A 14,310-nucleotide genomic window follows, 5' to 3' on the forward strand; every position below is an offset into this window, starting at 1 on the left:
AATGACCTTAGTTTTCAATGGTATTCTGTAACAAATTCTCCAATTCCTACCATTATCAAAATGTTCAGTGGTCTGCTGTCACTGGAGTCCTAAAATGGTTACATGTTAAGGTTTAACATTTTTAAGTTGAAATAGTCACATGACTCACATGGAGCCTAGTTTATTCTTTTACATATTTACCGACTACCTACTATGCCAGAACTGTGGGTAGTATAAAAATGAATTTGCCTCTCTTCTTACCCTTAAGGAATTTATAATCAAGAGAAAACAATACACACACAGCACTCAGTATAAGATCAAGTTACCAGTCACTGTGAAGCTGTTTCACTGACCTCTTACCTTAGTTTTCAAATCCATATTGATTTCACTGCCATTTGGTTGTAGTCATAGCAGCTATAATGAGGTAATACATAGGAAGTGCTGGGGGCTGGAAATGGGAGAGTACAGGTCCTCGCCACAGAAATAAAACGCTAAAGAAAAACAGCCTCATACCAAAATGAGCTCAAAATGGAGCAGGAAGTTAAACCATACAACCATAAATTTAGAAAATAAACAGTGGAGAAAATCTTCAGGACCAAGGGCTAGGCAAAGAGTCCTTAGACTTGACGTCAAAAGCACAATCTGTGAAAGGAAAAAATGATGACTTGGACCTCATCAAAATTAAAAACCTAAGTTCTGCAAAAGACCCTGTTAAAAGGATGAAAAGCTACAAGCTGGGAGAATATATTTGCAAACTACATTTCCAACAGAGGGCTAGTAACTAGAATATATAAAAATCTGTCAAGACTAACAGTAAAAAAAAAATAATCCAATTAGAAAAGAGGCAAAAGACATGAAACGACTTCACCAAAGAGGAAATATAGAAGGCAAATAACTATATAAAAAACATCCAACAACCTCTGCCGTTAGGAAATGCCAATTAAAACCACAGTAAGATCTCACGATACATCTATCAGGATGGTAAAAAAAAAAAAGTGGTGGCAACAGCTGGTGCCGGCCAAGATTCAGAGAAACTGTATCCCTCATACTTGCTGGTGGGAACATGAAACGGCAGAGACACTGTGGAAAACAGTTTGTCAGTTTCTTATAAAATTAAACAACCAATTACCATATGGTCTAGCAAGTGTACTCCTGGGCATTTATCCCAGAGAACTAAAAATTCAGGGTCACACTAAAACCGATACACAAATATCCATAGCAGCTTTATTCTTATTAGCCCAACCGGAAACGACCTAGATGTGCTTCAACAGGCAGCTAGTTAAAAAAAGGCCGTGGATCACGTGGTAGCTCTATTTTTATGTTTTTTAAGGAACCTCCATCCTGTTCTCCACAGCGGCTGTACCAGTTTACATTCCCAGCAAATTCCCAGCGTAGGAGGGTTCCCTTTTCTCTACAAAACAGAAATCGAGTTACAGATGTAGGAGATAAACTTATGGTTACCAGGGGGTAAGGGAAGGGGATAAACTGGGAGATGGGGGTTAACATAAACACACTACCATTCATAAAAGAGATAACTAATTAGGACCCACTGTACAGCACAGGGAACTCTACTCAATTCTCTGTAATGGCCTATATGGGAAAAGAATCTAAAAAAGAGTGGATACATGTATATATATAACTGATTTACTTTGCTGTACAGCTGAAACTAACACAACATTGTACATCAGCTAGACGCCAATAAAAATTTAAAAAGCAGTGGCCCATCCAGACCAAGGATCCACCCGACTCAGCAGTCAAAAGGCATGAACTAGTTATACACAACAGCTTCAGGGAGTGAAAAAGCTCATCTCCCAAAGGTTATATAACATTCTTAACGTATAAGATTACAGAAACAGAACAGTTAGTGGTTGCCAGGGGTTGTGGGGAGTAAGGGTGCGGAGGAGGGGTGTGTGGCTATAAAAAAGCAACATGAGGGGCTTCCTAGGTGGTGCAGTGGATAATCCGTCTGCCAATGCAGGGGACACGGGCTCTATCCCTGCCCCAGGAAGATCCCACGTGCCGCAGAGCAACGAAGCCCGTGTGCCACAACTATTGAGCCTGCGCTTTAGAGCCCGTGAGCCACAACTATTGAGCCCATGTGCTGCAACGACTGAAGCCCACACGCCTAGAGCTCGTGCTCCACAACAAGAGAAGCCACGGCAATGAGGAGCCCGCGCACTGCAACAGAGTAGCCCCCACTCACCGCAACTAAAGAAAGCCTGCGCACAGCAAAAGGAGACCCAACACAACCAATAAAAAAAAAGCAACAGGAGGAATCTTCGTAGTAATGAAAACATTCCATATCTTGACTGGGATAGTGGATACGTGAGTACACATGCGATAAAACCGAATAGAACTAAATTCACACGTATACAAATCCACACAAGTAAAACTGCGGAAGCCTGAGCAAGATCAGTGGCCTGTAGCAAATTAGTACCGTGGCTGCGATATGTATGAGTGTTTTTGCAAGATGTCACTGATGATCTCTGTACGCCTCGCAACTGCATGTGAATCTATAATTATCTCAAAATAAAATGTTTAATTCAAAAAGAAAGTACCATAAGGGATAAAGCGAGCATAGCTACAGTCTGAATGCAGCCTACAACCACCTTTTCGTTTTTTGTTTTTTAAAAAAATTTTTATCGAAGTATAGTTGATATATAAATGACGGGTAGACAGTATAGTGATCCACAATTTTTGAAGGTTATACTCCACTTACAGTTATTGTAAAATATTGGCTATATTCCCCATGTTACACAGTATATCCTTATAGCTTATTTTACATCTAATAGTTTGTACCTTTTTTTTTTTTCAGCTCTTTATTGGAATATAATTGCTCACACTGTTGTGCCAATTTTTAAGGTACACCAAAGTGAATCAGCTGTATTTATACACATATCCCCATATCCCCTCCCTCCCACGACTCCCTCCCACCCTCCCTGTCCCGGCCCTCTAAGTCATCACCCATCATGGAGTTGATCTCCCTGTGCTATGCCGCAGCGTCCCACGAGCTGTCTGTTGTACATTTGGTAGGGTATCTATGTCAGTGCTCAACCACCATCTTGAGGTGACTTAACATCATCTCACTTGCTTCTCACAACATCTGTACAAGGTAGACCCCGTGGCCGATACTCCCATTTACCAACAAGGAAACCTGGTATCACGGACTCCCGTGTCTTGTGCAAGGTCACAGTGCTAGCACAAAGACAAATTCTGTTATAAGACTTTGAAGTATAACTTTGGGAACTATTGGAGGAGGAAAACAGTTTGCAGAGTTGATTTTGACTTCATCCTCGGAAGTCACCAGTTCACTTACGTTGGGTAAGGTCTCGATGAAAGGGTGGATGTTGGCTGCTTTGGCGGCACTCACAATTTCATGCATTTTTACAGACCGGCTGTTGTCTCCGTAGGCAATGTTGTCAGCAATGCTGCAGTCAAACAGGATGGGCTCCTGGGACACGATTCCGAGCTGGGCTCTGAGCCACTGGATGTTGAGTTTCTTTGCTTCTTGACCATCTAGGAGCTGAAAACCAAAGTCCACAGACTATAAAAAAGGCTTAAAAAAAAACCCCACTAAACAGTACGTTACTAGGAGGACGGTTGCACGTGGCATCAGCAGTGAAATACCAACCCTCACAGCCTGTAAGCTCTTACGCTGTTGGAGGCCAACACAGCCGACAAAATGATTTTTTTTTTATGGTGTCTAGGCCATCCCTTTCTTGTCCTACCTGGCAAAATAGTAGCACATTTGGTCCCATCTTTCCACATGACTCTCTTTGTTCCTATCTGCCCTCATCCAGTGTACCATCATCTGGGTTTAAGAAGTACGCAATCAGGTGTTCTGCTCATATCTGCTGTCCCCTGGACAACTCCAACCTTTCACCTTGGCTCTATCCCCTTCCTCCAGGCACACCAGGAAAACAGACGAGCAGCATGGCCCCAGATTCTGAAAGTTGCTTATCTCCTGTCCTACCTCTACCTCTCTTTCCCCTGAGAACTCCCAGCCTTCAACCTCCCCCATTTCTCTTTTTGACGGCACTAAGGACAAGAGTTCAACGGAACGTGGACAAGCTCAAAGGGCAGTATCTTCATCTTTGGGAAAATGGTTTTGTTGATGGTGGTTCTGATTATTGTTTGTCTGCTGTACGCAGGAGGCAGGATGCTTCCAGAGGAGCCTTGTGGATGTGCTAGTGAGAATACAGCTTCCAGCAACGCAGAGGGCCAGGGGAGACACACAAGTCCAACTAGTCTTGCCCGCTGAAGGAAGACACTCCCACCTTCGTATTAGCACAGCATACCTACAGAGTGTTGTTGAGCTGGTCTGCGTACATAGTCACACTTCCAGAGTAACTGTAATCGTGGAAGTGTAAGATTTTCCCCAAGGAAACCACTCAACAAGGTTCAACATTCTGGTGACTGTCTATAAATGGGAGTAGGCTCCCTGGGCTAGGTCGGGGGTACCATCTCAAGGTAATGGGAGATGCAGGCATTATTCGTAAGAGCCAAGTCTCCACTTGTGGAGGAGGGCCAGGGGCTAGACACCACCACATCAGTGCTGAAAGCCAAGTATGAGAGGACTGGAGGCAACAATCAGAGAGAGCCTGGAGTTCAGGGTTAGAGAGAGCTGGCAAAGCAGAAGGAAGAGGGGAAGGAGTCCTGGGCGTCTGCTCAGAACGCGGGCAGGAGTGTGTGGCTTACTTTTGTAACCCTGGAAGCAAGTGAGTGTTCACGCAGGAGGATCCGGCTGGCTCGAGAAGGCCCAGGGCAGGGTGCAGATCAGCTACCTACTCAGTACTTTCTGAACGACACTCAGCGTCAGATGTGCTCCCCTACTGTCCCCATAGATCTGTCTGACGGTGGGTACCAGGTTGTGGTTTATTGAATGTGGTCACTGTATCAATTAGGATTATAGGTCTTGTCCAGTTTTTTCTATGATGGGAATATTGGTTTAGCCACTGGAAATATTTGCCTTAAATCAGGTTACTGATTTTAAAAAGTGTGCTCACCACTGTTCCAGCCAAGGGGTCGTAGAACCGCTCCAGGAGCTGGACCACGGTGCTCTTCCCACAGCCGCTGCTGCCCACCAGGGCCAGCGTCTGGCCCTTCTTCACCTCGAGGCTCAGCCCCCGAAGCACTGGCACGTTCGGCCGGGTGGGGTAGTTGAACACAACTTCGTTAAGTGTCACATTCCCTTCAAACCTAACCTAAAAAAACAGGTATTTTTTACATTGCTGTTATAATTGGCCTGATCATTATTGGAACAAAAAGCATAATTTCAAAGAAACTATACCAAACACTCTAGCAGAGAAACATAAAAAGCATATTGAGTACAAGTACTGGCACCAGACAGTACTGGCAGCAAGTTATATAAAATGAAGATGGGAGCCGGGGGTACAGGTTAGATGAAAGAGTGTCATATTACAGAGCTATTATCTAAACTCAAAATTTCTGGTTCAATGAAGACAGATATTTAGTTTTTTCAACATGTGATTCTGTGGCTGGAGCCAAGTCAATGGCTCAAGGCTCAAAGGCTCTCTTTCTCTCCCTCACCGGACACAGCAGTCTTCTCAGAACACGAGATACCTGGGAAAGTTCCAAAAAGGTTATGCAGGTCCCCATTGCTTTACCCACGCTGCTTCACCTGCACGAAGATCTGCAGCGGCTTGTGTTACGCAAAGAACACAGAGAACACCGAGATCTGCGTTTGGAGATACTAAAGGATTATTCCGCCTACTCTGAATAAAGTGGCCTTCTTACCAGCTGTAACACAGTCATTACAACACGTGATGAACACCAAACTGCGCATGCAGTTACACACAGAATTCTAGGCATATACCTTCCATGCAGAAATGACTCACAATTTTCACGGAAATTATTCAGGTCGACTACATCTGGATATGGGGTTTTTTTTTACTTGTGATGGGCTCAGCTTTAGAATCCTTGCAACCCCTCTATGAAACTGGAAAACGCCAGGAAAGTTGGCCAAATATTATTGGCCCTGTAACTATCGCAAAGCTAGGGAAGTAAATGTCAGTGTCATCACTACAAGTTTATCCTATGGTTACGACTGCCAACGAAAAGCTGCCACTTGCCACCTGCCTCTACGAAGACCAAGTCACAAACTGCTACAGCCTCCGACCTTCAGCACCCCCTGAAAGGAGTTCAGGGTGGAGATCAGGAAGGAGGCTCTCTGTGCTCTGGGAAAAAACTGGCAGAATAGCCTTCAATAGTTAGACATTTTCAGGAGAAGATCTTATGAGCCCCATTTCTTGCATCGTCTCATACCTAGGAAAGCACTAAAACCATTAAAGGAGGCATCTGCTCCTTGTGACCAGTAGCAACCTTCTGCCAAGATGTGTGCTTCACTGCACGCACCCCTGCATGTCTTTGGAGCAGTCCCTCAGAGCTCTCTGAGATGCTGTCTCCCGGGCTAAAGTCTGCATTTTGCCCCAAGGAAAACCTAACTCACAGCTCTCACGTGCATTTTTTTTTTTTTTTTAGTCGACATGATCTAGCAGACAGCAAACCTTCAAAAAAAATATTAACCAACTGCTCATCACACGGCAGAGAACTCACAGGCCTTAGGCCTTCCTCACTGTGGCTGTCAATCAAAGGTTGTCTCTCAAACAGGCTGAATAAGTGCGCGGCAGACAGCTTGGCTTTGGCATAGTCTGGAGCAAAGGAACTAGCATGTCCTAGAGCCACGGCACCCAACACGATCGCTGAAAACACCCTAGGTGGAAGCAGAGGAATTTTTAAAATTACTTTCTATAATTTAACGCTGAGATGTTTCAAAGTCCAAAGATATACTACTTACCAGTATCGATGTTTTTACTCCCGTAGTCATCTCCCTCCCCGCCTGGAAATTCTAGAACCAAAGGAAACCTGGAGGGGAGGCAGGACCTGCTGCTCGAAGGTTTCCTTTTATTTCTACGGCCTTCTGGCTTCCTTCAGGAGTTTCTTGTTTCCTAGATTTCATTTAACTTTGTAAAGTTCTCTTTCAGGAAGTGGCTGCTAACAGAATCTGAGCTGTGATCTCAGGTAACTCTAGTAACTAGCTACATGCCCCGTTTAGAGTTGAAGCTCTGGGTGCTGAAGGGACTTGATCAGTTCCGGACAAGGAGCGAGGTTTCCACCAGATTCTACGGCCCTGACCTTCAGCTTATGGTTTCTTCTACAGCCCCGCACCAACCGTAATCATCATGACTGTGGTTAAAGAATTCTTATTGAGCCTTTACTACAAATAGCGTTTCTCTTGCAAGTAAAATAACTATTGCCACGACCCTGAAAAAACAATTAAGCTAAAGGTCTGTTCTCCAATTAAAAGAATGAATATGGATTATAACTTCTAGGAAGAATTAAAGATGCTGAGATCCACCTCCACAAAACTATCTACTTCTGGCACCAGAGCTCCCTAGACAAAGGGGAGGATAGGAAAATCTCTAATAACAGAGAACTTAAAAAATCTCCCCTAAACTTCTAACTCTTATGAATTTTTTTTTTTTGAAGCTGTTTGTATTTTTGTCTCTTTGAGCCACATTCAAATCAGAAAGACCAAAGTTCCAACAAGCTTGAAAAAATTAAATAAATTCCATGCACTGAATATTTTCTCATTTGCTTCTGTACCGCCGATGTGGATGAGATAATTCTGGATTGGATGTCAGGGCACTTGGCTTCTTGTTTTGGTTTGTAAGTTAATAAATTTTTTCTTTTTCTTTTTAATTCTTTTTTAAAATTGAAGTATAGTTGATTTACAATGTCATGTTAATTACTGCTGTGCAGCAAAGTGTAAATCTAAGATATTAAACTGTATTTTAAGTACACGGTGGTGGGGGTGGTGTGTAGAGTAAGGCTGCCACTTAAATACTTGATAAGGTTGGTTACTGAAAATCAAATTTTAAAAGAGTGATGAACAACTCACATGTAGCTAGCTGCCTAGCTTTCCCGTACAGCTTGTAATGCAGCTTTAGTATGCAAGATTTAAAAAGCTATCTTCCAATTATAAATTTTAATGGTAAAAGCAAAACAGTTTTTAAAAGCAGGGCCAATTTTTTCATTGGTATTTTTCTAAATAATGAATGGACTCCAAGTGGTAATTTCCAGCTGGCTATTTCCATCTGTCTCTCTGAAACCACTTTCTACTCTCCCATCTCTACCTTACACCATCCTCCTTTGTACCTGAGAGGCTGACCTTCAGGGTCTGCATCAAAAGGTTTTCTGGTCCTCTGGCTCCTGATGGGGTTTGGCAAGGAACAGCATAGCAGGGATGGGGGCTGGAGGAGTGGGGCTAGGGCGTTTGTTGTGTGGGTCTCTTTCCTGTTGGCGTGTTGTGGTGTTGGCTGTCCTTCCACCAAAGACCACAGAAGGCCCCTGTGCTATCTTCTGAAAATCCTTCCTTCCTCTTGCCCTTTAAGCTTAAGTAAGGTCTTAGTGCCCTAGCTGGGCACTGCTGACCTTAACATTTCTCACACCTTTATAAATGGACCATGTAGCAAACTCTCCTCCATTACCCCACGTTTGTTCCCTGCTGGGATCCTGACTGATGCAAAAGTGATGCAAAGATATATATTCTTTTTTCATAGTTATTTTAATTTTGGATGAAAACAAAAGAGCAGCTTTTAAGCACTTTCGCTTTGTCTGTCTTGACCCTATCTTTTTTTTTTAAATTGTTTGCTACTGCTTTAAAAATCATCCCATCAGAGCAGAAATATGCCAAGTGATCTTAAAAGAATGGCTTCCCTTTGGCAAGACTAGACTGCAACCTAACTGAATGTATTTAGCATATTTGGAAAGACCATTGGTTAGCCTTGGAAACCAAGAAAATAGGAAAGGCTAAGATGCAACAGTTGGCAGGGGCATCCCAGGTCTGGTTAGGGAACAGAGTCTTTACCAGACTTCAGTCAGGTGTTCCCATCCCATTGTCAAGGCCATCTTTGGTTGCCCATAAATAGTAAGCTATTTAATCTCTGTTTTGGGTCCATGGTCACCAGCAGTGTTCTAATTATGATTTATTCCTGCAGTGAGAACATTCTGTCCTCCTGTCCTTCTGTGCATTACTAAAATTCTAGTTTATGATCGTTTTCATGAGCTTGGTTGATTTTAGTCCACGTGGATAATGAAACTGTCCTTGGAGTACTGACAACATCCTATTTCGCAAGGAGATTCAACTCTCTGACTTCATCATAAAACAAGTTAGCTTTTTGGTCTACTCCAAATTTTTGCATAGACCTATGGAAACTTCATTATGGAATAATCTCAATAAATTAAAAGTTACTTACAGAATAACATCTCTGAAGCGCATGTGTCCGTTCACAATGAGATAGGCACCAAACCGAAAACAACCGGCATAGGAAAAATACATAAATGCTTGTGAAATACTAAAACTAATTCCATAGATGTGTGCCTTCCGCACAGAATTCCTGAAAAGCAAGTTAGTATATTTGTAACCATATCTTCAGCCTCTCTTAGCATTAGCTTGTACAAAGAGCACAGCTCCTAAGTCGAGTCATCCTGTGTTTAAATTCTGCCCCCAGGTACTAGTAGTTTCACTGACTTAACCTCTCTACGCATCAGTTTCCTGATTTGTAAGTGGGGGATAGCCAGTGTGATACACAATTGTTCTGAGATCTAAATAGACAATATAAATGTCTAGCACAGTCCCTAGCTCACAGTGGTTGCTCAAACGATAGTAGTTATTATTACACGTGACTATCTGGCAACTCAGATATTCAACCCTTATGTCGTAAACATGATTGTTGTATCAAAAATAAAGGATGTCAAAGTTAGGACTAAAGTTTGAATTGTCTAAATTCAATTGTCTAATATTATTATCTTGTCTTCTGTGACGAGTTATAGCCTCTTATAACAAAGTTCACGTTTCAGATTCAGAAAAGTGGGGTCACTGAGGTTTATACAGGCACACGTCAGAAGTACTTCCCGGAGCTAGATCCACCAGTCCCAACACAATTTGTTTTAGGATTCACTTTCTTTTACAATTGGAGTATAGCTGCTTTGCAGTATTGGTTACTTTATACTGTCCAGCAAAGTGAATGAGCTATACGTATACATATATCCCCTCTTTTTTGGATTTCCTTCTCATTTAGGTCATCACTGCACCATTTGTAATTAGACCTCTTACTATCCACTGTTAGTTTAGTTACTTTATTATACTTTATTATTCTAAATCCTCCAAAAGAACAATAATTTATCTACTTTCAGATTAGAAGGAAGGTACTTGGCAAGAGGGAAAATTCAAAGTATTATTGATTTGGATAGTTTAACTTCTGTGGTGTGAGCATGTGTGTTACAATACTTAATGTTACTGAACAACTTACAGTGCTACCGACAGATACATGTCAAACATCAAGGACGAGAAAATGTAATAGCTGCATGAAGTATGCATAACTAAGAAAGTGGATACACTGAGGATTTCAACTATCCCTGTTCAAATACGTAAGTGTTCAAAACAGTTGTTCTCGTCTACAAAGTTGATTCAAATTGTGTTCGATTTTGTTAGTGTTAAAATATATTCATTTATAAGAACAGGCCCTGGTTGGAAACAAGTGGCAAACAAGTGCTGGAGCGTTTCTGAATTACTCACATATAAACCAGTGAAATGGGTTATGTGTCTGTTTTCAGAGTAGGAGGGATCTGGTCCTCATCCAGAGAAAAAAGGAAACATTTTAACCACAACAAGTCTCATCTTTGGTTCAGTCTACACAATCCAAAGAAAATAAAGGTTTGAGCAATTCCCTAAAAGAATGTTTATCCTGAATCACCAGATGGGTTGTTTATGTTCCCTGCATTGGTGAAGCCCTCTGTACCTTTTAACTCTTAGAGACCCAATCTTACTGTCTTTATAAGAGATGTAAAAATCCAATCCTGTGGTCCAGTTGCATCAAAAAGTTACTTATTTTCAGTGAGATCATTATTGAAAAAAAAAGTCTTCCTTAGAATCATAGCATTGTTCGTAGCAGCAACAAAAACTGGAATCAATAATTCAGCCTAGGACAACACTAGTTCTTAGTAACAATCATATGCTTGTTACCTGTAAGCTCCATACAGTTTTTCAACATACATTGATTCAAATTTTCTTTCCTGGGTCAAGGACACAACCGTCCTAATATTTTCTATTGCCTCTGTTGCAATCTGTAATGTGGAACAGATCATGATTAGAAGTGGGGCTTTTACTGAAATAATAAAAAATATATATAAGCCTTAGGACTCTGTCAAAAGAACCCCAAAGGTTATGTTGACAGGTTTTCAATTCCTTCAATTTGGAAAGCAAGGGCCTAATGTGTTCTTCAAGACAAACTCCATGACAAAACTGGCCATCTTAAAATCACCTCTGGTTGCGCTAAAGATGGTGGGCATGTCTTCCTGTGCCCTGTGATGGGAGACGGGCCAGCTTAAGGGCAAGAATGGTGGCCTGGGCACCAGAAGCCTGATTCTGTTCCCAGCCCTGCCATCAGGCAGTTACTTGACTGGCTTTAGTCAAACCCCTTTGTGGCTTTGCTTTCTTCATAGGGTAGGAGCTTAGAAGAATCAGGCTGAGTGATTTCTAAGGGTCTGTTGAAGGTGCCAATCATTTCTTCCCTAAAGCATACTGCTTCTTAGAAAAAAGCGTTTACCCACATTTGAGAACTGTAAACATCAAATTCCTGATGAAGCCAGGGACAGACACCTGACTGATCCAGGCCACTCGGATTCAGTTTCCTGGACTTGGAGGCAACTGTGTGACCTGGGAGGGCCTGCAGATTCAGAGGCCAAGGTCACCAGGGTATGTCTAGGAAGCTGGTCTGAATATTCAGCGACTGAGGAACAGAGCAAACGTGTAGACAGACTCAGAGACGAGAGAACTTATGGCTCTAAGAGAGGAGCTGCTGGGGGCATTGCAGTCACCACAAGCCATCTACATTCCCCACACTTCTGTGTGTCTTGTTACATCAAACCCCTTTTACCCAAACCAGCCAGAGCAGTTTTCTGACAGCCAAACCGCCAAACCACCCTGCCCAGTGTTAACTGTCTGTGACATGGCTGTTTAGTCTAAATCAGAGTTTTCTGCGGTTGATGCATCTAAACCATTGGCACAAGGAGCATAAGATAAAAACCTACAATGAAATTTTATTAGCTTGGAGACCTTTATCTCAGTCCTCAGCTTCTGTAAGCAGATGAAAGCAAGATATTTAATACTTTAAGCTGAACAGCCTTACACCTTTATTATAAATGAAACATCTAATTATAACCAGTATAGAGAATATTTATTGGCTTTTCCTCTGTGCCCGGTATTACCTCATTTAACAACCCTGCAAGGTCCATGTTTTCATGCCTGTTTGCACAGGTGAGGTGCTGAGGCACAGGGAAGTCATGTGACCTGCTAATCAGGAAGCAGGACAGGATTTACCACCAGGCTACCTGATGCCGAGTCCACGTTCTTAACCCATTATGCTCTTCTGCTTCCCCTGCTTTGAAATGTGCACAAGGAGAAACTAGTTGTAAGGACTTTACACTCAACTCTTGATTTTCAGGTCATGGATTAAGTGTTTTGAGGGTTAATTCTGGTTCAGCAGGCCCCTAATCTTAGTTGTCAGGCAGGGCCTGTGTCAAGAGTCTACAGCCTCTCTCCCCTCTTCCCAGCCCAGCACTCAACACCCTCGTTACTAAGCCTTTTCTGGAAAATGAAAATAGGAAGTTATCCCAAATCCCCATGTTCTTGAACCGTGATTAATCTGCACTCAGGTCAAGGAGAATTTTTTTTTTTTTTTTTGAAAAAAAACAGTGATGTGGCAGTGGGAAGTGAGGGGAGGGGGGCAGGTCCCAAGACTTTTCTAAAACTCATTTGTGGTTAAATCAAGAGTTGACTGAGTAAACAAAATTGAACTATGATTGAACTGCAGATAGTTAACATTCAGAATCTCCAATCTGTCATTAAAAAAAAAAAAGAACCTTATTAGGTTAAAGTAGCTGCTACAAATATTTCAGACTGGTCAGTCTGAGTTTTTTATTCTCTGATCCCTAGAATGACAGAGTATCAGCTGAACGGAACCTGGGACATTATCTGGTACAATTTCTCACGTTGTAAAAGTGGAAACTGAGGACCAGAGAAGCGGGGGAACGTCTCCAGTGTGATGTCCTGAGCAGCCTCAAGGCTAAGAACCCTGATCCTACGTGGTGTTCTGTTTGCCGAGCTGCTCCGTTCTAACTGTCCTCCTCCTGCCAAAACTCGGGCAACTTTCAGTGTCAGCCGCCATTTTTAATAGAATTAAGGCTCCATTATCTTAACTAGATGCAAGACGTTTCCTTTCATGTAACAGTCTAAGAAAAGTTGATCTTCATCCTACCTACTGACAACTTCCCTTCTGAAATGTGAAAAGCAGTAGGCTTCAGGAGGAGAAAGGAAACGAACACTTGCAGGATGCTTTTTCAGGAGTTAGTTGTGACAAACAGAAATCAAGGAAATGATGCCCTAAAGTGGCCCACAGCCAAGAGGATCTTCAGGGACTCTGAATAAGCCAGAGCTTAAGTCTGGGAGTCCTGCTGGCTGCCTTCTTCCCCGTGAGCGAGAGATGCTATGTGCTTCGCCTCCAGCAACCATAACTGTATTAAGGCCTATGCAGCGCTGCCTGTGAGAGGGCTTTGCAAGTGCTGTGCTGTAGAAACTCCATCACAATTTATAGGCCCTCCCTGCTTCACCTCCTACTGTGTCAATATAGCATAATACTTACATAAATAAGGGTAAAAAAATTCCCCGGCTGTTATCTACATTTAAACATGTAAACACATGTATGTGTAAATAAAATGTTTATACGTAGCTCTAGAAATGTGGCCAGGACTTGAATCCCAGCCTCGCCTTTAACTTGTTTCATTCTCAGGTTCTACATTTGTAAAATTGTCGTCACACCAGTACTTGCCTCATAGGGTTACTGTGAGGATGAGCTGGCACATGTAAATACCTAGAACAATAACTGGAGCAAAGGAAGGCCCAAGTTTAAGTGTGTGCCCCACTGCCATTATAATTAGAGACACAGATCAGAGCATTACTGCCCTCTGGTGGCTGCCTAGCTTAATTACAGAAATCACAGCCAAGAAGAGCAGGTCTGTCTTTTAAGTACTGGCAAAGGTCCTACTTTGAATAACACATGTAATTCTCTGCCTTAAGGACTCTTCATCTGTACAACAGGGGTAACTTTTGTCCTAACACTGGCATCGGTATACAAAGTGAAAGGTAAAATGAACTTTGAAAATTCAGAACTTTTCTGAATATAGCATTTTCTATAGGCTAAAAGTTTTACATTAATTATCCCATTTTCAAGTTCTAGGCATTGACACAGT

At 42.3% G+C, this 14,310-nt stretch overlaps 1 protein-coding gene across 3 annotated transcripts in view; it reads right to left on the bottom strand.

Annotated features, from left to right (window-relative positions):
* ABCB4 (ATP binding cassette subfamily B member 4) overlaps positions 1–14,310 on the bottom strand; it is a 77,657-nt gene that overhangs the window by 2,150 nt on the left and 61,197 nt on the right. For all 3 annotated transcript variants that reach the window (XM_057732781.1, XM_057732779.1, XM_057732780.1), the window contains 5 exons: positions 11,027–11,127; positions 9,258–9,398; positions 6,556–6,712; positions 4,986–5,183; positions 3,296–3,502 (listed from right to left, as the gene is read on the bottom strand). In XM_057732781.1, coding sequence (XP_057588764.1) covers positions 3,296–3,502; positions 4,986–5,183; positions 6,556–6,712; positions 9,258–9,398; positions 11,027–11,127 — 804 coding nt within the window. The remainder of the gene's footprint in view (positions 1–3,295; positions 3,503–4,985; positions 5,184–6,555; positions 6,713–9,257; positions 9,399–11,026; positions 11,128–14,310) is intronic.

Source organism: Hippopotamus amphibius, chromosome 4 (genome assembly GCF_030028045.1).
Source record: "Hippopotamus amphibius kiboko isolate mHipAmp2 chromosome 4, mHipAmp2.hap2, whole genome shotgun sequence".
Taxonomy (NCBI): domain Eukaryota; kingdom Metazoa; phylum Chordata; class Mammalia; order Artiodactyla; family Hippopotamidae; genus Hippopotamus; species Hippopotamus amphibius.